Genomic DNA, 23,356 nt, shown 5'->3' with positions numbered 1-23,356 from the left:
ACACAATGTATTCTTACTTTCTTACCTTGTAAATCTCAGGGTCAAGGCTTGCTCTTGTTATGATCACATGCTGAATGGGGAGTGTTGGGTCTAAGTAAATAAATAAATCTGCACCACAACTTCTAATAACTGGTCTATTGAAGTATTTTATATGCTTGACATCTGAAAACTTCCTCTCTAGATCTCTAGTTGAGTAAAGAGAAAACAAGACTGAATCTTTAATTCAATATGCTTTTTTTAGTGTAACTTGTTTTGTTAATTTAATAGCCTCTAAACCAGAAATAATGGCAAGATAGTGTTAGTTCTATCTTTGTACATGTGTGTACATGTGTGTGAGAGCACACATGTGTGTACATAGACATGTGAGTGCCAGTGTGGTGTAGTGGTGAAAAGCTAAAAGCCAAAAGACCATGACTTCTGGTTTTGTCTTAGGCACAAATCCAACTGGGTGATCTTGGGCCAGCCACCACATCTCAGCCCTAGGAAGGAAGCAATGGCAAACCACTTCCAAAAATCTTTCCAAGAAAACTGCAGGGACTAGTTTAGGTAGTCATCAGAAGTCACGACTGACTCAAAAGCATTTGTACAGGTGTGTGTGTGTGTGTGTGTGTGTGTGTGTGTGTGTAGATCAATCTGCCGATTTAGTCTTTGAGGAGAGATGGAGAGATTTTTCAAGTGGCATGCAAATGCCTCAATGAATCATTAACTCTGTGTAATACCAATTTCTTTTTATAACTCATCTGAGATGCTGGACTTAGCTCAAAATAAACAGAGCCCAGCTCTGATGCTTTTTTTAAACCAGCAGTGACTTAAAACTACAAATGGGGTCTCAGGTCAAAGATAAGGAAGCAGCTTTTTTTGACCCGATCTGTCTGCTGATCGGGAACTGTAAATGTCAACAGACCTTGTGTTATGTTGGTAAAAAAGAACTCTCCAGATTCCGTTTGGATTACACAGTTAAAAGAGTGAACTGTCTCCAACAATATATCAGGTTAGTTAACCACCAATGGATTCTAACAAGTTATTCCTTCAGTCTGAAAATAACTTTAAATGAAAAAAATATTTTTAATGTAGTCACTTCTGGTTAGTTATATGAACTATTAAAAATAGAAATCAAGATTGTGATCACACCTAGGTTCCCGTTTTGCCTAATCCAAGGCTATATAATTTTGAAATTATAATTTAAAATTTAAATAGTGAGATATCTAAATTTGATAAAATAAATGACTTCATAACTTCAGTGAGAATAAAATTAGTTATATACTACTAAGTTCTGTAAAAAATATTTATTTGTAAATATACTCTTGCTATCAACTAATAGCACATTTCTTGCTCTGCTTGAGATCAGTCCTATTGAGGATGGCAGGTATATAAAAATATGCTGTAAGCACTTCAGAGACTCCATTCTTAATACACTTTGCCAAAATGCCACTGGTTGTCATTTTCATAGTGGAGGGGGAAAACCTGCTGTATTTATAGGGAGTACATCTATTTAATCAAATTTGACTCATCAACAGCCTATATTATCAAAATTATATCAAGTCTTACTTATTTTATAGAGTTCTCAATTTAAAGACAAGAAATGAGTTCTTTGGAAAACAATTGTGTTCCCTCATCCTCCAGAATAGTAAGTTTACAAAATCTTTTAAGCTACATAATATAAAATCCAAAAGATGTGTGCAAAAATTGTAGGTATCAAGAAAGTTTTCAAACTTCCCATTATTTATCCTCCGGAAGAATTGAATATCCCTGAACCCAGAGTTTTATGGCAGCTTAATTAGAAACATGTGGTTCCTGGTAAGACATAAAACTTCAAAAAAAGAAGTAGGATTACTTTTCCAAACAGAGGCTTGATATATGATATGCTGAATTTATAAAAACAGAATGACTCCATTAATCAAGTTTTCATGTATTAAAGGGATTGCCTTTAATATGCTACTCCACTTCTTTTCCATCCTACCACTTTTTTTTTTAAAAGGTGCTTAGATAAGCGTTTTCAAAGGAAAACCATAGTGATACATCAACTACTATGGCAGTTTCAGAAATATGTAAAACTAGTAAGCATTTTGTTAAGCATTGTGACTGTACTATTTTTCCAGAGTTTTCTAGAATAAATATACAAATATTAAACCACCTGAAGCATTTCTGGAATTAACTGGAATATCTTTAAACATAACAATTTTTTTTTCTCTTAGGAACGTCTTCAACGGTGGCAGCAATGCTACCCCAGTGATTTGAGCTGTCCTATCTGTCTCCAAACTGCTAATTTCCCTGTAAAAACCAGCTGTGGACATTTCTTTTGTGGCAAGTTAATTGGGCTACTGCATTTTGCTCATAAATTTTATTTTGCAAGACTACAGTAACCTTAACATTACATGAAATTATAGAATTAAACAGTAGAGAACATATACATTTTGCAAAACAAATGCCCATTTGTGGATGGAACTATGCAAAAGACAGCTGATTAGGGCCAAAGTTTCCATGAAATAAATCATAACATTTGTTGGTGATCTATCTCTGAATATATTCACACTACCATATTCAAATTTGGTATCTTGATATCTATTGTAAAAGTGCATACACCCACCACTATCTTTATTATGAAAAAAATAAATGAAGCAACCCTTTTACCTCAGCTATTGTATAGTACCTCAGACACATTATAAAATTTTGCAGTACTCAGGAAGTCTTGTGGACAATTAAACAGGAAACTTATACTTTTCAGGCCAGGAGTACTGTACTGAGTCTCTGAGCTGGCAAAAGGCCAACAGAAACAGCTATATCAAACAGAACAAAAACAATTGGTAATCAAAGCTTTAAGCTAATTTAATAGCAAGAATGTGAACATTGCTGTCTTGAGAATTAAGTAAATTTTAAAAAATTACCTCCTGCCATCTGAAAAAAGGCACAAAAACAAAAATAAATTACAAGTATTTCAAATCTCCTAATTTTTTTTATTAAAAACACTCTAGAATTTAAAGAGCACACTTTAATGTCTGCTCTTTAAAATACCACAACATGCATCTTACAGGGTTAAAAGGATGCCATATATTTCAGCAAACTTTTCCATCATGTGGAGAGATATTTGTGGATTTTATGCTTACATATATTTTGAGAAATTACATGCACATTTTTGCCAACTGAAGTCATTGTTGATAAAAAAGAAGTATCTTCATCACCAATGTATATGACAAAAAGATCTGTGGTGTCTGGCAATATTGAAACATAACAGTGGCAAAATACCAATGTTTTAATACAGAAAATAACTACCCAAAGGTTTATAAGATTAATTTATAAATGTGTACGGTCACTGACAAGCCAGTGCTTTTTTTGTTATAGAACGCACAGAACAGTGTTCTGGCACCTTTTTTTGAACGGAAGAACCAGTTCCTTCTAAGCTGCCAATGAGAGTGAGTTACGAGCGTTCACTTAATGCTCTTATACTTCCCCCTCCCTTCCTGTCACGCGGGACTCACCTGGAAAAGGTCTGTCTCCTCTTTGCTGTGATTCTTGCTGCCGCTCCGATCTGAGGCCAGGGGATGCATCCACAGCCCCCCGCGGCCCGATTCGAGCTCTGGAGGCCTGGAAAAGACCTCCGCTGCCCAGATCTATGGTTGCAGAGCAATTTTGCGGCCCCCTCGTGGCCTAATCCGGGCTCCGGAGGCCATTCCTAAGCCTCCGGAGTCCAGATCGGGCTGCTGGGGGCCTGCAAAATCATTCTGCGGCTATAGATCTGGGCTCCAGAGGTCTTTTCCAGGCCTTCGTAGCTGATTGGGCCACTGGGAGGCCGCAAACTCATTCTGCAGCCATAGATTTGGGCTCCAGAGGTCTTTTCCAGGCCTTCGGAGCCCAGATCAGGCCACTGGGGAGCCGCAAAATCGTTCTGGGGCCATGGATTCGGGCAGCAGGTTTTTTCCAGGGCTCCAGATCAGAGCAGCAGCAGGAACCGCAGCAGAGAGGAGACAGATCTTTTCCAGGTGAGTGATCTGCACCTCGAATGGTCCCTAAAGCAGTTTCTTCTCCCCCCTGCCCCCGCTCCATAAAGGGCTTTCGACTGGAGCCGAAGCTGTGTGTGAGTTCCGGCACCTTTTTTTTTTTTTTTTTTACAAAAAAAGCACTGTGACAAACAAATATTCTCTGCATGGCTTATAGTTTTAAGATAATTAAAATAGAATGTTCAGTTTTTTAAAAATTGCAGTTATTAAAAACAGTAAACACTCACCATAAAAATCCCATTTGTTATCAAGGATAACGTACAACAACCAACAATGCTTTTAAAAATTTATCCCCAAAGAGCAGTGTAGAATATAGAATTGGTGTCAATATTTTTCATGGCAGAAAGTGCTCCCCAAAAGTTTATACCATGAGACATATGAAAAGAAATAATAGCATTCCTAATGCAGCAAAATAGTAGTATTGAAGACAGCTATTTTTCTGATAATGGACACTGTGCCAATAATGTGACACTTTCATTTTTGCAGCATCATTCTACAAGCATTTAAGATCAGATTAGAATAAACCTGTTCCTCCAGAACCATTGTAGTACAAATAACATTCTGATATGGATTAGTAAAAAATTTAACAAATAGAGTAAAACCTCACATTTATAACTATATTAAAATGTAATTCTCATTCTCCCACTGCATTTGGTATCCACTTCACTCTATTATATAGGATAGATCATATAAAGGCAACATTTTTAATTTAGCCATACTGCAATACATGTATATTGAAAACATCTGGCTATCAAAATCTATTTGATTTTCTGCTATAAAACAAGAGCATTCATGCAGTTAACCACACCCACACAGGAATCCCTTCCTGTCCTCTTTACTTTGTTCTAATATTAGATGCTCCAAGGAGGGAATAAAAGTTACAAAATGCATAAACCATATTATTTCAAACTTCCCAAAGTACAAGCTTGAAGAACAAGTTAATCAACACATCCACACAATGATAGATAGCAATAGGCAAACTTCCCAGTGTATATTAATAATTTTCCTTCACTTTCTTATAATTTTAAGAAGGAAAGTATAGTACAAACAGGCTTTGGGCTAGCTAAATTTCACTTTTTTTGAAAGCTGCACATTTCATTATATTTGCCATTACAGTAAAAGGTGCAAGAGTGGAGCAAATACCTTACTGAAAATGTATTATCTACAGTTTTCAATCATAGGGCATGATTTTTATTTTTAAAAAGTCATGATTGTTCTTTTGTATTATTGTTACAAATTGCTATACATCTTCCAAAAGTCTCAAATTTCAACTGTACTTCAAACCATATGTCCAGGAAATAGCACAGAACATTAATATTGGGCTAATATTATTTCTGGTTACTAATAATGTTTCTTCTGGGGGCCTAAAAAAAAGAACTGCAACAAACATGATTGAAAGATTCAATGTCATTTTGAAATGTCTGAATCCACAAATACCCTGGCTTGAAAAAGGTTTGCTCTTCCAGCCTTCAAATTGTATGTCAACACAAGAAACAAGTGCAAAACGTGACTATTAAGTTTTCAAGCAACGTTTAATTCTGTTTTCAAATGTGCAAGTGGATATCTATTTAATTACTGGCTCATGTGGAATTAAAATTTCAGTGTATTGGCTACCTCACCTACTTGAGTTTTTGTTGCCTTCTTGAACGAAGAAACTACTCCTGATTAGACCATGTAATATAGAAAGTAGCTTTCAGTGTAAACAGCTACAAAGTTGGCTACGGCGTTTTCCCACTACGCAACGTTTTGGTTTACAAAGACATGTCTTCCTTTCCTAGGTTACTGTTTAATTGAATACTGGAAACATGGGTCTTGGCTAAGAGCAATCAACTGCCCACTTTGCAGGCAAGAAGTAAGTTTTCATCTTTTATTTCAAGTTACAAAGGAAGATAGAAAAATGCCAAGAATAACCCTCTCATATTTCAGATTTTCATTCCTTAAGCTAATATAGGTATCAGCATTTCTAATTTCATGCTTGTCAAATCAAAGAAGTATGAATGATTAAACAGTATACCTGCATCAGGCTTTCTTTTTTTCTTTTTAAAAAGGTTGATTGTCTTCAAAGAGACATTTTGGTGTAGTTGTTAAAGTGCTGACCTAGAAACCAAGAGACTGTGAGTTCTAGTCTCACCATAGGCATGAAAACCGTCTCTTTCTCAGCCCAGCTCACTTCACAGGGTTGTTGTTGTCATAAGGAAGGAGTATTTATTGTGTTTGTTCACCACCTTGAGTTATTTATAAAAACAATAAAGGCAGGATAGAAGTCTAATAAATAAATAAGTTTGCTTTTTCTTCTTATACTCTACTGAGCTTCACCTGCTGGCTGTGGAGCAAAATGCACAAAGGTCTCAAGTGTAAAGAAGCAAGGATGCTATAGAAGACATTAATGTCACAGGGTAAATCATATAACCTAGAACAGGGGTCCCCAACCCTCGAGTCGTGGACCAGTACCAGTCCGCGGCATGCCAGCAACCGGTCCGCACAAACAAGCAAAGCCCCATTTACAAGATGCAGGCAGCACAAAAAAATATGCACCCTCCGGCCCGCGGAAAAACCTCTCTCCACGGAACCGGTCTCTGGTGCCCAAAAGGTTGGGGACCTCTGACCCAGAAACTCAAAGAAATAGCAGTCAAGGAAGGAATAAGAAAATCAGGACATGTCCGGTTCTGCAGTTTTGTTGGCTAAACAGTACTGGCAGGTGGAGAACAGGATAGCTTTTTCTGCTGGGCTGCCCAGCCACATTTCCTCTTAGACTAGCCTTGACCCTGCTGGACTTTCAAACAGCCCTGAAAACTTGCAGGGCTGGGGACTGGATGTGTGATAGAGCCCGTATTCAGGCCATGTTGATGGTTGTTTTATGATGCTTAGCAGTTACGTGTTTTCATTTTTATATAATATGTATTTATCTATTTTATTGTAACCCATGTAGAGTCACATATGTGAGATGGGTGGCTATGTAAATCCATATAATTAATTAATTGGGTCTTTCTATCTAGCAGAAGACAAACCTACACCTCGATTCTAAATGTCTTGTGTTTTTTTTTATTATTATTATTACAAGGTTGGTTTTTTGTACACCTGTTCTGAAAACCAGCCTGACAGGAAAAGCAAGCGAACTTTCTATGACATCAAAACTTACAACAAACGCTTCTCAGGAAACCCTCAGCCTGTAAGTGGCAATATTTTCCACATCAAGAAAATTGGTCCCCTTAAGTTGGTGTATATTGACAAGATTCCATGAGTGAAGTGGTGCTGGGTATTCTCCTAAGGAGAAGTTAGATTACACAAATTGTGATTTCTTTGAATAGGGCATTAAATAGGAGATATGGTGGCTGTCATGCCAAAGGAAAACAGTCTTTTGGGGTGACCAAGTGAGGAGGATGAAAGAGAGCTGCCTAGTTATTTATTCTGCTTTGTTCAGTTTTATTCCATGGAATTTAGCAATGGGCAAGTCCCCAGCTATAAAATTCCTTCCCTTAAAATCAGAGTAATTTAAATTAACAGCAAAGTAGTAGATTCCTAACTTACCCAATCTCTGTGCTTAGTTTATAGATCATCTTTATGACATACCCCTTCTTGTCCCTGTTATCCTAAGAGGAATCTTCACGCTAGCTGGCCTCATGTGGATCTTTCTCTTCAGAGTAGTCATCTGTTTTTTTGGCACCATCATGTGCTCGACCTGTCCACTTGAAGTGATGCCTGAACCTCTTTGTGGAATCTTGCAGGCAGCTGATAACTTAGCTGTTATAATCTTACTTTTGATTAGCTTTATAAACATTTGCCCTCAAATGGAATCAGAAGGTGCAAACATGATGATCTCTAGGGAATAAAACATTACCTTGGCATCATCATGGAAGGAACTGCAATGTCTCTGAAAGGTCAAAATTAACCAGGCCACGATACATTTATAATGGACTTAATTTTAAAAAGTGAATAAGGGCTAATGTATTGCATTGAACTGTAAGCAAATGATAAGAGAATATTTTGGCCAGATGCTATTATGCTAATAAAGGACTAAAACCCAGTGAGGTCTCCGAATCTTTAAACAGGCATTGCTGTTGTTTTAAGAATACGTTTTAGGATATCTTGTGGAAGACCCAATAATTGATATAACCCTGATTAGGACATTGTTGCTGGTAGTTAGGAGCAGGCACAGGAATTAGGAAATAGAAGAAAATGAGAAAATGAGGAAGTGGCAGGGAGTTTCACAGGCCATGCAGAGGAGGCAAAGAAGGGGATGGTGTGCCTTGTCTTAGTGATCCTGGAAAACTCCAGAATTGGTTTCAGCTGCATGACAGCTAAAATGAGAGATATTTTAGAGTATCATTATCCAAGACAAAACTTCAAGGTTCAAAACAAACTTATTTTCTATCCCTAGTAAATATGAATATAAGCTGGCTACAACAAACATTACAGGTAGTCCTTGACCTACAACCATTCATTTAGGGACCATCTGAAGTTATGACACCACTGAAAAAAGTGATTTATGACCAGCCCTTGCATTTACGACCATCACAACATCCTTATGTTCACATGATCAAAATCTGGGATCTTGGCAACTGATGTGTATTTATGACTGTTGCAGCATCCCAGGGTCACATGATTGCCCTTGGTGAGCTTCTGACAAGCAACATCAATGGGGGAAGCCAGATTCACTTAACAACTTCAGTGATTCACTGAACCATCATGGGGGGAAAGGTTGCAAAATTGGACATGACTCACTTAACGACCGCCTTGCTCACCAAATGAAATTCTGGTCTTTATGGTGATTGTAAGTCAAGGACTGCCTATATTATCTAGAGTCAAAACAAGATATGAACAAGCAGCACTGTAATGTAATAATTAACCAGTGGAACAACCTGCCTCCAGAAGTAGTGAATGCTCCATGCTCCAACACTGGAAGTTTTTAAGAAGAGACTACACAGCTATTTGTCTGAAATGGTATAGGGTTTCCTGCCTGAGCAGAGGGTTGGACTAGATGACCTCCAAGGTCCCTTCCAACTTAATTATTATTATTAATGTGACTATATGAATCAGACAAAAGAGCCTGAGAAAAATTATATTTGATTGCAGCAGTAAAGTTGCACAAACCTTTTCAAATAACTTTAATTCAATGAGTTATTTCTTTTAAACGAGATGTTGTTTACTTAATGCAGTTTTGGGGGGCATCCTTGCAAATATTTTAAGTACTGGATAAAGGTAAAGTATCGATGTTTTCACAAGAATCGTAGGAGTATGTGAATACGAATAAAATAAAGTGATGGTTAATGAAAAACACTCACTTCCCATGTGACCAGTGCAACTTTTTCATGTTGAAACTCTGGTGGAATCATTTCACAACACAAGCTTTGATACATTAGTTATGCATGAAACTATTTCTATCTAAATATAATATGTATACATCTATGAATATATTTATTCTTTACCGTGTTCCAGGGGTTGTAGTATTTCTTTTTTACTTACATCAAGTTTTTTGTAAAAATTATCTCAGAGAATTCCCCATTGACTTTGCTTGTTGGAAGGTCCCAAAAAGTGATCACATGACCCGGGGACACTAAAACCGTCATAAATATGAGTCAGTTGCCAAGCATCTGAATTTTGATCATATGACCATGCTGCAATGGTCGTAAGTGTGAAAAACAGTCATAAGCCACTTTTTTCCAATGCCATTGTAACTTTGAACAGTCACTAAATGAACTGTCATAAGTTGAGGACTACCTGTACTGTTATCCTAGAAAGCCCAAGTAAGAAAGGCTAGTTTTGAGAAACAGCATCTACAAGGAAACATAAAATAGTTGTAAAACTCTCAGGTAGTCATTATTTATTATTCCTCTTCATCCGTCAATTCTGATGCAACTTTATTTCATTTTATCCCAAGCTGGTGCTACAAACTGAATATTCTGAAATACATTTTGGACTACTCAGTGTATTTGAAACAAATGTAAGATGTTATCCAAATACTGAATTATTCTTTTGTGGTAGGGGATTGAAAAAAATATAGGTGAAGACCATAAACAAAAACAACATTATCTAGATAACAATAATGCTAAACCTAGGAATTTATGAGCTGGAGGAGGAGAATTTACCTGATGTTCATCTAAACGTTTATTTTTATCTTTAAAAGATTTGAATAATTGAGCAAATTTCAGATTAAACCAATCAGCTAAAATAACTGAATAGAGATATTAGAAAAAAATGTTTGAATGATCTTTATTAATTTTGATAAAAACAATAACTGCCATACTGCAGAGCCACAGAGATCACCTTGAACAAACTGCATTTATTAAACCCAGGAAACAAGGACATTAGAAAGAAGCTCAAAAGGATTTTGCCTTAACACCCTGGATATAAGAAGGATGGAAAGGAAAACACAACCAGATTTTTAACATCACGTTACTCTAGTTGGCAATATCAAGAATCCAACATTCTTGTATCACAAGAATCCAATATTCTGTTTCCTGAGTTAGTCTACATTGAAGGGCTGACAAATGTGTTTTAAGACACATTTAAAATTACACTGATAATGAGTTGAAAAACATATGATGTAAAATGCAGCAATTTTTTCTACAGATTTCATTAAGTGGTATGTTTTCCTAACTCTTGGTTCTCATAGTATCATATTATGACTCTTGATTTTATTAAAGGGAACAACAATAAGCAGCAATTTAGTTTTTGACATTTAATGGAAAGCTTGACCAATGAAGGTACATTTATAATTTTGACTTTTCTTAATTTAGCACTTTCCCAAGTTTCAGTTTATTTCATTTACATATAAGTTTGCAAATTTTAAGAAAGCATGGGAGATGACATGCCTTCTGCATATTTTATCTAATGTATCTCTTTTTATACACCTTTGCTTAATATACATATTTTTGCAAGCTTTTTAACAGATGATATAATTCTGAAGTGTGAATGATGAATGATAGCTGTAGTTCTGGTTGAGACACTGATCCAAGAAATGTAGATTTGACAAGTTTAATGTACCACGATATCACCTTAATAAAATACACCTACATTCATATTTAATAGGCTATAAAGTATTTTTTTATTTTTATTGCAATGCTTCTCATTAATGTAAATAGCTAATCAAGAAAGTCAAAGGAATCAGTCAGACCTCTGATATCAAAGACGATTCTTTTTTATGCTGTCTATGCATTCTGCATGATGGATTTATATTTTCTTTGATCTTCCGCAAGTTTTAGAAACACTTGGTATTTCTTGTCATAAAATCTGTGGAAAAAGCATAAGGCCCAACAAGATAAAGGATTTGGCAATATTTAGAATGCAATAGGCCTCTTCTGTGCTAAACTCAGTGAAACAAACAAGACCTATGGATTAGCACAATATTGCTGTGATGCTGTTCTGATTCAGTTAGATAGGGACCATCTGCCTGAAGGTTTTGACAAGTTGCAATAACGAAACACCAAAAACTACCACTGAATTTGCTTTAGAGGGGACCTTGGTAATATGTCCAATTCCATTTCATTTCTTACTTGAGACAATAAAAAGGGGAGAGAAGAATTTTAGCAGCTGCTGGACCGGAAAGTCATAAAAGAATATGAAGCTAGCCACTTACAGTAAAATTCTGCCCCCCCTCGCCTCCCCATTCTTTCCTGAAACCATGCAAAATTCTATAGCAACACTATATAAAAATAATTTAAAAGAAAGCTGCCAGGAATTTTGCAGTAGTTAAAAGATCGTCACAGATAAGTTGTTTCAACTGTATTTATTTAGCACAGTTGGGGAGGTTGGACAACTTCTGAAGTATACCCATTGTCATTCTATAGCAAGAAAATATTTGCTTTTTGTGTTACAATGTTATTGAACGAGACTCTACCATGGTCTATGTAAACACAGAGGTGAAACTTGGCTGCACAATTACAATGCTATCTTGACTTTTTAAACTCCACTGCTGATGCCCCATTCAAGCTACTGCTAAGCTTGTAAGCCGCCCTGAGTCTTCGGAGAAGGGCGGAATATAAATGGAATTTTTTTTAAAAAAGCTGTTTGTAAACTACCAAAAGTGTCCCATTCCTTTAACATATTATTAATGTATCCAGTCCTATATAATTATAAAGTACAAACGTAAAATGTGGGGTTCTATGTTTATTTCAATGCTTCTAATACTTAGACTCTTACTATTAGAGTCACACATACAGTATTTCTGTTATGAGTGATAGACTGAAGTGAGCTAGGAATTGGTCAATCAAGAAAGAGACTGAACTATAATTGAGCTACTTAAAATCTAGGTCATGAATTCTATGGTTTTACAGAGCAGGTAAACACATTCTTCTGTATTGCTGGATACTTATGCAAAGTGATATTTCACAATCTGCAGTTATTGCGGTTAACCACCCGAAATATCACCAGGATTGTTTTCTGGCAGGCTATCGTATTGCCAGAGAGTATCTGATGTGTTTTCAGAATTCTTACTTCAGAATGGCAGGCAATATATCAAATGCCCATTGCAATCAGTGGGAAACTTAATCCGAATGCTTTAGAGGGGCTGTTCCACTTCCTAAAAATAGAAGCATGTGCCAGGACCAATGTGTAAACAAGGGAAGAATCTTGGCAATGTCAAACCCAGAGAGTATTGGTTCAAATAATCTATTCTAGGCCCATCCCTTCATGACCTTGTATTTCCTCAGGGCTAATGACCTAGCTCCTTTTGATTTTCCAACTACAAAAGAAAATTTGTCACGGTGTCCTGACTGGTAGGAGATTTAAAGCAACAAGAATCTGAATGCATCACAGTCCTGGAATTCTCCATGTGTTGAAAAGATGTTTCATTGTCACTTTTTCTGAGTCATTTTAAAGCTAGATTCATTTTGCCAGAGTTCATTTTGTGTTCACATTCTTAACCTGTAAACAGACTGAAGTCTTCCCTGCAAATAGCCAAGTATAAATAGGAGAATTCTACGTAGCCTTTATATGTAAAACTTTCGCTGAACCTGCAGATGGCACCAATGCACTTCTTCAGTAAGGTTCCCTACTGTTTAATATTTGAGGAAACCTTCTTTGAGACTAAAGTAAATTCACTTAAGAAACTTCATGAAAGGAATGTTCTCTAGCTATGTTCTGCCATCTTGTTGGAGGCTGGTAACCCGCTTCAGGTTCAATCCTTTGTTTTACCTGTAAACTGAAAGCAAAAAATATTCTACACTATATAGAAGATTTTGATGTTTTGAACCACTCATCTTTCATCCTGCCGCCACTGAATGTATAAATGCAGAGGGCCCTCAGCTCAAAAATACTGTCTCCCAATCAAAGACTACACAAGAGATGACAAGGGCTAAGTTCTTCCTTTGAAAACATCTGATATTCTTGTTGTGAATTTATGGTGTTTAGGAGTCCTCATGGGAGTCCAAATTTGTTTCTTGGGATGGCTTTGCCTAAGGGGAAAGAGTTTCCCTCGGTAGGAGGGAAGGAGAATCTAGTCTGGTCTTAGAAAAGCAGCAGAATCCCTTGCACCCAGGAAACTAAACATGTTAAATAAACAATATACCGGCAGGATAGTTAGAAAGATCACAGAAAGGAAAGTGTCAGGAATTTTCTTCAGAAGTCTTGGTTTTCTAATTTCACAGGTTTAGGATGACAGAAGCTCCAAGCAGTTTTGTAAATGAAACACAGTCTGTTAACATTGCAGAAGTGGAGTAGATGCCCAGATCCCCAAAAACTTTAAAAAGTAGAAATTTTCTATTTTCTCATCTCTCTGGAAGAATGCCATCATTCTTGCAATTCTTCTCTCTGGTGGAGCAAGGCCTTGGCCTCCTGAGTGTGGCTTGTACCTTATCACCACCTCACCGTGCCCAGAAGACCTGGGCCCTCTCCCTGTGCTCTGCTTAATGACCTATGCAAAACTGGGAGAGCCAGGATTGCAGTGTGGAACAAAGCAATCACGCATTATCTCATTTAATGACCACTTCAGTGAATGAGTGAGATTCCAGGACCAATTATGATCCTAAGTGGAGGACTACCTGTACGTAAATTGATAGATTCAGTGATTTGAAAAGCAGGGCTTGGCCAGCCAGTACTAAATGAAAGTGAAGAAGAGACAAATGACAAAACTGAGTCATCGTATGTTCATCCATCAACTCTTGTGGGCCCTTACCTTCCCTAATCCATGTCAGGGCTAGGAGCAGAAGAGACAAAAGAAGGAAGATTGGAAGGGGTTGGGCGATGTGCTCACAATAAGCACTTTTTAAAAACATTACACGGTGACAACCATCCCCAACATACCATAATTCATATGGCCCCATATGAATATGGAAACCCCAGCAATATTTTCTAGTGGAAATCAAAAATAGGGAGAGACTTGCAGCAGAGAGATAACTGATAGGGGAGTTACTTGCTTAACTATTGGTCTGTCTTTCTAATTTCTTCTACTTGATGCAACACAGATATTGTTAAAAGCTGGTGAAATAATCAAGGTGCAACTATAGAGAAAGAAAACCAGCTTTCTTTTTTCCATAAAAAGTTCTATTACTGCCTCAACAAGTTAGAAAGGAGAAGTACACATGGGTTTCCTAGCATGTGCTGATCACCTGATATATTATTCAGAACAACATGTATCTTTTTTTAAGCATCTTATACATCAGGTTGCAATTTTTTTGGCCACATGGTCCTAAGTTATTTTTTTTAAAAAAAATGGATATTTAAGAACAAAGGGATAAAAATTCATTTCCCAGCATAAATAGCTTTATGCAACTTTATAACTCTCTAACAAACAAAACTCACTGAAAAATCCTATTACCTTTTATCCTTGTGGTTTGGCAGCACAATCCGCCCAATTTTCTCCATTTTCTCCATAGCATCCTGTTCAAAGATCAACAGAATACAAAGTTGCCTGTTTCAGTTTAACATTCTTGGTTTTTTTTTAAAAAAAAGCCATAGATGTTTCAGAAATTAAACAGACCACTGACGAGCCTAGACAAGAGCATTTGAAATATAGTTTTCCCACTCTACAATGGCAAACAGACTCAAGTACGCCAAATATCCTGGAACCATGAAGTAATCTGATTTTTTACACTTTTTTTAAAAAAACAAACATAGTGACTAATTTAGAATTTGAATAAAATATCTTGTGGAAATTTTTAAAAATAAATAAATGTATCTATCCAGGTGACACTGATAATTTGCAAAATTAATATTTTTGAAATATCTTGTCTTCACCAAAAAAATCTTAAAGAAAATTTTATTAATGACAAAAAATTTTCTTGCATCCTCTGATTGCAAAGCTTTTAGCCTAATACACTACTAAGAAAATATGGATGAAGATCAGGAATAGATTCTCTCTATGCTGAAGGCAATTTATCAAACTGATAAAATATGAGGTTGTAGAAAAGAACAAGGTCAGCCCAGATACACGAACTCAAGCTTTGATTACAACTAAAAATTCAACTACACAGAATATAACAGAAAAAGTGGAACAATTAAATATCACGATCAACAAACACAATGGAAAACCCAGAAAAGTGACTGATAATATGGAATATGATAATATGGAAAAAGGAAAATACTTTCTACATAAATCAGAAGGAATCTCAGGATCAAGAAGAAGAATAGACTGAAGAGAAGATAAACAGTTCAGGACAACTACGTTGAGATGGAAAAATAGACGATTTGTTAATCCTCTCAAAAAAATGGCGACCGGATGGTTTTTTCTACGTCAAACAATATATATAACAATACAGGGAGATTTGTTTGATGACTCAAAAGCATGGACATGGAAGACAATATGGCAAAGAAAGAAAGCTAGAATAAGATTGAAGAAAATTGGGGTTCTAACTTACTAATGAGAATTAAAATAGAATATACTCAAATAGAAAAGATATGTACTTTGAATATTAGATATTGTTATGAGTTGAGATAAAGAAAAGTTTGGTTATTTAAAATTTAAAAGTATAAATATTAAACAGTTAAAATTTGAACATTGATTTGCTTATAAAGGTCAACCAAATTAAAATATGTTATTCCCAAATTTCACTGAAAAAAGATTAGGGTTAGTTTTGATTAATTCCTTTTGCTAATTTCAGTTCAACCTAAGACTTATGGACTAATTTGTGGCATGCATACACGAAGCCTGGTCCTTTGCTTTTATTTTTTCAAGAGCTGGACTGCTACTATCTTCTGTTAAAGTGCCATGAACCCTTTCTCTGCCAAGTGAATGAAGTAATAGTAGTTTTCAAATATATCCTGTTGTTTTAACAAATTAATATGCAGAAAGCATTGGGAACAAGTGGCCTATATCTCCATCTGCTCCAACCAACACTGACTGTCATCAACAAGTATAGAAAATGAAGTCCAAAACCAACTACAGGACCAGCTACTCCATGCCTATTGGATTGTGTACTCCCATAAAATCTAGTTTAGGTTTGCAGATCTTCAGTGGACACCTTTGCTACTTATGCTCTGGATAAGTTTTATATTGACAATCAACAGTGCTTTTTTTGTAAAAGAAAAAGGTGCCGGAACTCACACATGTCATACAACCCGCCTTGCCTATCCTACAAGGTTCCATCCAAAAAAGGTGCCGGAACTCCGTTCTGAGTGTTGTATGAGAAAAAAAGCCCTGACAGTCAATATACCTTTTTTCCATCAGAGTACTAATTTCTTGTGAAAACAATTACAATTGGAGTTGCAGAAACATTTGCAAACATTTTGCTTAAGGAAGCAAATGACTAATCTAGCCCAGAGTTAAGTGCATTAAACCACACATCTTAATTTGCTTAAGGCTTAACACTCTGATATGTTGTGGCCATTATTCATTCTTATAGCAGTTATATTTTACTTATTTAATATACTAAGTAGGTTTACTTAAGTAGATTATATATACCTGCTTTCTCAAGTTGTTTGGTTTATAACCCATGCTTCCTACAGGAGTGTCAGTCAGTGTCCATAGCACTCCCTCCTCCATAATTACTGTGTACTTTGGGCTAGTGAGCTCCTATAGCTGAGGCTAGATCAAAATCAGAATCTCCCTTTTTGCCAATCCACCTTAACTGATGCACTGCATTTAAATATAGTTAGAAATGAAGAGGAGTGGAATAGGCCACAGTGTAACAAGATTTCATTAACTACTTTCAGTCACAAAGGCTCATTTTAGGGAAAGACGTTTGAGAGGGAGGAAAAAATCAGAAAGCTAGTGGCACCTTTCCCAACCTACACATTTTATTGAAAGGAATATGTTTTATTAAGCTGCAATTCACTTCACCAGACACAAAGAATCCTACCTGGTGCTACCATAAACCAACAGTCCTCCCCACCAACAACATGGGGCAGAATAGGAGTTATCCAGGCAGCTCTTAATATTGTTACTCCCTCTTCAACTGTTATCCTCACAAATAGCTTGCAGTCAGTTGGGTCAGGAGTGACATGTTGGCCCAAGGCTACCAGTAAGCTTAAACCTGGATCTTCCCGATGGCTTTCTATCACCTTAATAATTATAGCACCTTTCATTCTATTTGGATTTTACATCACAGTAAAATGCAATCAGTGTAGCAAATAGATTCTTTAATAGGAATTATTACAACATATTAAAATGCCACGCTCTGTGTATGTGTGTGTGTGTATGTATAAAGGTAAAGATTTCCCGCCTCTGACTCTAGGGGGCATTTGTATGAAGGCATTTCCATGGTCATGTGGCCAGATTGACTACACTCTGAGGCACATGGAATGCTGTTACCTTCCCACTGAAGTGGTACCTAGTTATCTACTTGCATTTGCATGCTTTTGTACTGCTCGGTGGGCAGGAGCTGGGCAAGTAATGGGAGCTCACTCTGTTCCAGCTGACAAGCTCAGGGTCTTAAATGCTAAGCCATCGTGCTCCATGAAGGAGAGAAATGTAAAAGGTGAAGGTTTTGCAAAGAAAAAAGAAATCTGTAGTTATCAAAGCCGATTGCCTCCTCAAAAGAAATACTTTAAAAAAAGTCATTTGATTCAAGCCTGAAGCCCACCTATTTATCTCAAATTTCTAATGTCTTTGGCAGAATGTAGAATTTATGACAACAATTATATTATGGGCCTGTTCAAGTGTAACATTTTGGCTATCATGAAAAAGAATGCAGAAGACTAGATTCAAATGTCTGATAATTATTATTGTGATTATGATTGTGAGGCATGTCATGAATCTGAGTTAAAAAGGAAAAGATCTTTGGAGCGCACAGAAATATGCATGTTATACCTGTTGGCACAGCCTAAAATCAAATACATTTTTCCCTGGGTCAAATGAAGCTTAAGGGAAAACATCTACTTTAAGGGGTTGCCAAAAGGTATGGCACATACATCCACACATGCTCTGAATCAGGTTTCCTATTCCAATCAACATCACTGCACAACCTTATTATATATAATGGAATGGATTCCTACACCAGACAGGGGATAGGATGATTGATTTCCAACATTCCCTACAACCTTTCATTATTCTTGCTCCAAAATGGGGGTTTTGTGCTGGCTTCACAAACTTTTTGGCCCACCCTGGGAAACACTCCACTGGAATTTAACTACTATAGTAGTTTCAAAGAAGCACTGGGAAAATTGGCTGCCAGGTTAACTGTGTCATTCTTAATGGCAGCTTTCACGTGAGCATTCTCTTTGGAGTTTGAATGTTGTTATTAACATCAATGATGTCACAAGCATTTTTCATTAGTTCCCCAGACATCTGCAAAAACTGCAGTTTAAGCACAATGCCTTAATGGTGGGGGGGATCTTTTTCTTAGACATTATATTCTGCTTTGTGTACTGAAAAAGATATAGCCTCAAAACCCAAATTCTTTGCAGAATCTCATAACGTCTCATACCATGCCCCAAAGAAACAACTATGCATTTGTTGCACTGTAAAGTGGAAAGGCCTTAAGTGATCTGGAAAGTAAGGAATGTAATAGGAAAAAACAGAGACAGCTAGCAATTCCCTTCTGCAATCCATTTTCCCCCTGTTTAGATTAGAAGCATCATGCAAACTGAAAAATATTCTACTTAGTTTAGATACTTGTTATTGTTTTGGAGATCATCTAGTATTATCAGATAAATAAATGCTAGCAGAAAATTTATTTCAAAATAGTTACTAACTTAACTTCTAAAGCTGTCCTTTCCTTATTTTTTTTCAAAAGAAGAAAACCATTACACAGTGGATAACACCTCGGAAAGAAGCCTTATTATATTTAATAGGACTTTCTGCCAATTAAATATCTAGGAGTGCAATTAAATTGCTCTCTTTTAGAGAAGAGAAAATAGAGAAAACAAACCGGTGTCATCCTTAGGACTTTGTTATGGTAAGACACCTAAAAACCCTGGGAAGATAAAGAAAGGACAGATGGAGATATACATATACATATTTGCAGGCACACCAAGATGGATCTAGGCACCACTGACTGTTGAAGGTTTGTGTTTTCAGGAGACCTTGGCCTGAAGCTTTTGACGTGATTGTGAACAGGGAGGAATCACATGAGACAAAGACTACCCTTTGCAGAGATAAAGAAGCCACCTGGAGAGAAAGTATGCCAGGGAGCATAACCACTCTTTATTTTTTATCTCTGACTAGAAAGTCGGCATAGAACCTAATTGTAACAATGCTTGTATTTAACCAACACTGTAGACTCCACAGATAACGTAAGCTTCATTAGATACAGTACAGCAGACATGTCAAACACAAGGCCCGGGGGCCGAATCCGGCCCGCGAAGTGGTTTCATGTGGCCCGCGAAGCCATCCTGGAAACAGTGAGGGAATGGCCCCCGCTGCCTTGGCCCTGGCCCAGAGACCCCTCCTTCTACCAGAGACCCTCAGATCTGTCCCACTCCTGCCCAGGCCCCCATAGGCACCCTTGATGCGAACGATGTAGAGCTGGCCATGCCCACCCAGTAGGCCATACACACTCTAGCCACGCCCACCCAGTAGGCCACACCCACCCTGGCCATACCCACCAGGCCCCCTGAGGGCAACCGCAATGCTGATGTGGCCCTCAATGAAATTGAGTTTGACACCCCTGCAGTACAGGAAGCCTCACTACAACAGTGGAGAAATGTCTATGGAAATTCTCAGTCATCCAGGTCATGGTTGTCCCAAATGTTTGTCCCAGTTCTTCAGAACTGAATAGGCTTCTGGATGAGAAACAAAATGTTTTCAAACAAAAAAAAACAAGAAAGTCCAGTTGCCTTTTGGAAAAAGTACCTTTGGGACAACAATAGAGGAAGAACTTACTTTAAGATGTCTGGGCAGTTGCTTCTAAATCAAACTACAGCTGATTCCATTATTCCTGCTGTTATTTGTTCCAAGAAGGTAGAAAAGTGAGAAGAAATGAATACTACTTAGAATTGAAGCTAAAGACTTCTCTCGCTTTGTTTACTGAATAAAAGGAGGAAGCATCGCAGAGAGATCTGGTCTTAAATAAAATTTCCAAAGATTTGCAAAAGCCCATGACATACCTTTTATATGTTGTATAAATGTAGCTACAATGAGCAATCTTAACCTGTCTGGTTCTTGGAAAGGATGAGATTTTTTCAGACACTCTCAACTAATTCTAATGACATACTACAACATGTATAAAACTACAGAAGGTAGTGACACCCCAGTGCACTGGAGCACAACTTTGCTATGTGAAAATTATGACAACCTTAAAAAAAATAGCATGCTGGGTGCAAATGTGACAGCATGCTAGGAAGCTGTGGCTGGCAGCAGATTGTCAATAAGTGAAAAGGTCTTTCCCATCACTCTTTCGTAACCCATAATTATCATGGAGAGGAAAAGGGAGAGAACTAAGTAGCATGATTGCTTAACTTTTATGCTGCCCTTGTTTTTTTTTTCTGGGAAAGGAGTGCACGAGATTTCCCGGGACCTGACGTGACATTTTATTCATATTGATATGGTTAACAATGGTGAATTATTGCACAATTTCAGATCCCACATGTCTGGAGTTATAACACCGATTAGGATGAGAGATTTTGTTAAGCATATCCTCAAATGGACTGGGATTTTAGATGCTTTTCCAAGTAATAGTCCTTAGACTTTGCTCCTTAGAAGGTTCTCTTACAAACTGATTGGCACAGATAGTTCTGTTTTCAGCACTTTGCACCTCACTGGATTTTAAAATGCTCATTTTCGAGTCCCTACTTGCTTGCTCTTATTCAAAAATAAGCATTACATAACTGTCTTCTTCTATATTGTTATTTTGGTTCCAGAATAAAATATGTTTGTTGTTCCTGAGCTTTTTATCTCATTTCATGTAATTCTCCTACAAGGTTTTATTCTTGTGGGTTTTTCCCCTCCGTTTAAATAAATCTGTGTATTATTATATTTTTTGTTCTCTCTCTCTCTCTCTCTCTCTCTCTCTCTGTGTGTGTGTGTGTGTGTGTGTGTGTGTGTGTGTGTGTAAACTGATGGAAATGCAGACATGAAATTACTAAATACATGTAAATTATAAAGGAAATATGCATGTCATCTCTGCAAACTTAAATGTCTATAGATCCTTAAGAAATCCCAAAGAATAATTATATAGAATATTAGAAATAGAAAACTTCATTTGCCAACTATCTATATAGAAGACATTCTATCGTTGGTTAGGGAGAAGTTAATAGTAAGTAGAAGAAATTTTCATTTCAGCTGGTGCTCAATTAAAAATATCCTCAGTTTAATTTATTGGTTTGTTATATATCACCATAATCGCCATGGAATTTTGGAGGTTAACAATAATAAAACATTAACAAATAATTCAAAAGCATTAATACTAATGATCGCCAACAGTGCCAAATGATCTCTGGGAGAATTTGGTTTTTATCAACTTCCAGAAGGTCATGAGAATGAAAGTTAACCAGAGTTTAGGACAGGGGTCGGCAACCTAAAAAAGAAAAAGAGCCACTGGGAACCGGTTCCATCACAAATTAAAAAAAGAGGGAGCTGCGTGTGTGTGTCCATGCACGCGCATGCGCAAAAAGGTTTTTTGCGCATGCGCGGACGCACGCGGCTGCCATTTTTTTAAAAATGAGATGGAACCGGTTCCCGGTTGCCCGACGGCGACGGCCCGTCTGCAAAGCTGCCGCTTTCGGCAGCTTTGCAGACGGGCCGTGGCAGCTTCCTCAAAGAGCGGCGCCCCTGCCCATTCCGAGAGGTGCGCGCGCACCACTCCGAACGACCGGAGGTGCGCGCGTACCTCCGCGCGAATGGGCAGCGGTGCCGCTCTTTGAGGAAGCTGCCGCGGCCCGTCTCAGCTTCCTCAAAAAGAGAGGCGCCCCTGCCCATTCCGAGAGGTGCGCGCGCACCTCTCTGAACGACCGGAGTTGCGCGCGCACCTCCCCAAACCTTTGGGGAGGTGCGCGCGTACCTCCGTGCGAAGGGGCAGCGGTGCCGCTCTTTGAGGAAGCTGCCGCGGCCCGTCTCAGCTTCCTCAAAAAGAGAGGCGCCCCTGCCCATTCCGAGAGGTGCGCGCGCACCTCTCCGAACGACCGGAGTTGCGCGCGCACCTCCCCAAACCTCCCCAAACCTCCCCAAACCTTTCCTCAAAGAGCGGCACCGCTGCCCCTTCGCGCGGAGGTACGCGCGCACCTCCCCAAAGGTTTGGGGAGGTGCGCGCGCACCTCCGGTCGTTCGGAGAGGTTGCCGACCTGTGGTTTAGGAGGAAACTATTTAATAAACCAGAGACCATCAATTGAAAAATGTGGTTTTCAAGCTCTTTCCCTGACTTCCTGAAAACAGGACTACCGTACTCATATATAATATGTAAAATAACATACTGAATAGGACAATTTCCCTTGGAGAAGGCAGTCTTACAAATACCCATGAGCCAACCCATACACAGATAAAACTTTTTAAACTAGAATATTATATTGGTTTTTGAGGATAGCGTAATAACAGTTAAACAGACTGATGGAAGGAGTGAAAGAAGGCAATGCATGAATCAACATGTGTGTGCAATGGAGATTAGGGGTGAGTGGATTGATGGGAAAATCAGAGAACCAATATTTATATATAATAAGAAGTATTTCTTTTCTAATTGCACGTGCGCGCACACACACATACACACACACACACACACACACCTGATTACAAAGTAAAATGGGAGGAAAAGGTTCTTCAAAATTATTTCTTATAAACATTTTCAGACCCAAAACTTAACAAAAGAAACCAACATGTTTTCAAGCAGCACAATAAGCATCAGCTCCCAAAGGCTATAGAAACTAGCCTTGTATATAGTTTGTCACATGACTAAGACATTCACATTGTGGCTTTTATCTTGTTTGTAGCAATATTCCATAAATTATACAAGTACAATAAATGCTTTCTTTCCCTCACTCATTCACTCACTCACCCACATATTCTAAGATGGCTTTTAAAATTATCTCTATTCCCCTTTCCAGTAAAAGTTGTGCTAAAA

At 37.7% G+C, this 23,356-nt stretch overlaps 2 protein-coding genes across 3 annotated transcripts in view; one reads left to right on the top strand and one right to left on the bottom strand.

Annotated features, from left to right (window-relative positions):
* Nucleotides 1–868: 868 nt before the first annotated feature.
* Nucleotides 869–7,901, top strand: LOC310639103 (E3 ubiquitin-protein ligase RNF170-like). Its single transcript, XM_083360535.1, is given in 8 exon segments — nucleotides 869–991; nucleotides 1,560–1,627; nucleotides 2,196–2,304; nucleotides 5,774–5,847; nucleotides 6,992–7,002; nucleotides 7,004–7,028; nucleotides 7,030–7,164; nucleotides 7,541–7,901. Coding segments are annotated over 7 exon segments (684 nt in total). The 5' UTR covers nucleotides 869–991; nucleotides 1,560–1,582; the 3' UTR covers nucleotides 7,826–7,901.
* Nucleotides 7,902–10,265: 2,364 nt separating this feature from the next.
* FGGY (FGGY carbohydrate kinase domain containing) overlaps nucleotides 10,266–23,356 on the bottom strand; it is a 153,007-nt gene continuing 139,916 nt past the window's right edge. For both annotated transcript variants that reach the window (XM_083360527.1, XM_083360528.1), the window contains 2 exons: nucleotides 14,749–14,810; nucleotides 10,266–11,225 (listed from right to left, as the gene is read on the bottom strand). In XM_083360527.1, the coding sequence (XP_083216653.1) occupies nucleotides 11,144–11,225; nucleotides 14,749–14,810 (144 nt within the window). In that variant the 3' untranslated portion in view covers nucleotides 10,266–11,143. The remainder of the gene's footprint in view (nucleotides 11,226–14,748; nucleotides 14,811–23,356) is intronic.

This window comes from Vipera ursinii (assembly GCF_947247035.1).
Source record: "Vipera ursinii genome assembly, chromosome: 3".
NCBI lineage: Eukaryota > Metazoa > Chordata > Lepidosauria > Squamata > Viperidae > Vipera > Vipera ursinii.
Note: the sequence above shows the minus strand (reverse complement) of the source record. Positions and strands in the feature narration are given on the sequence as shown.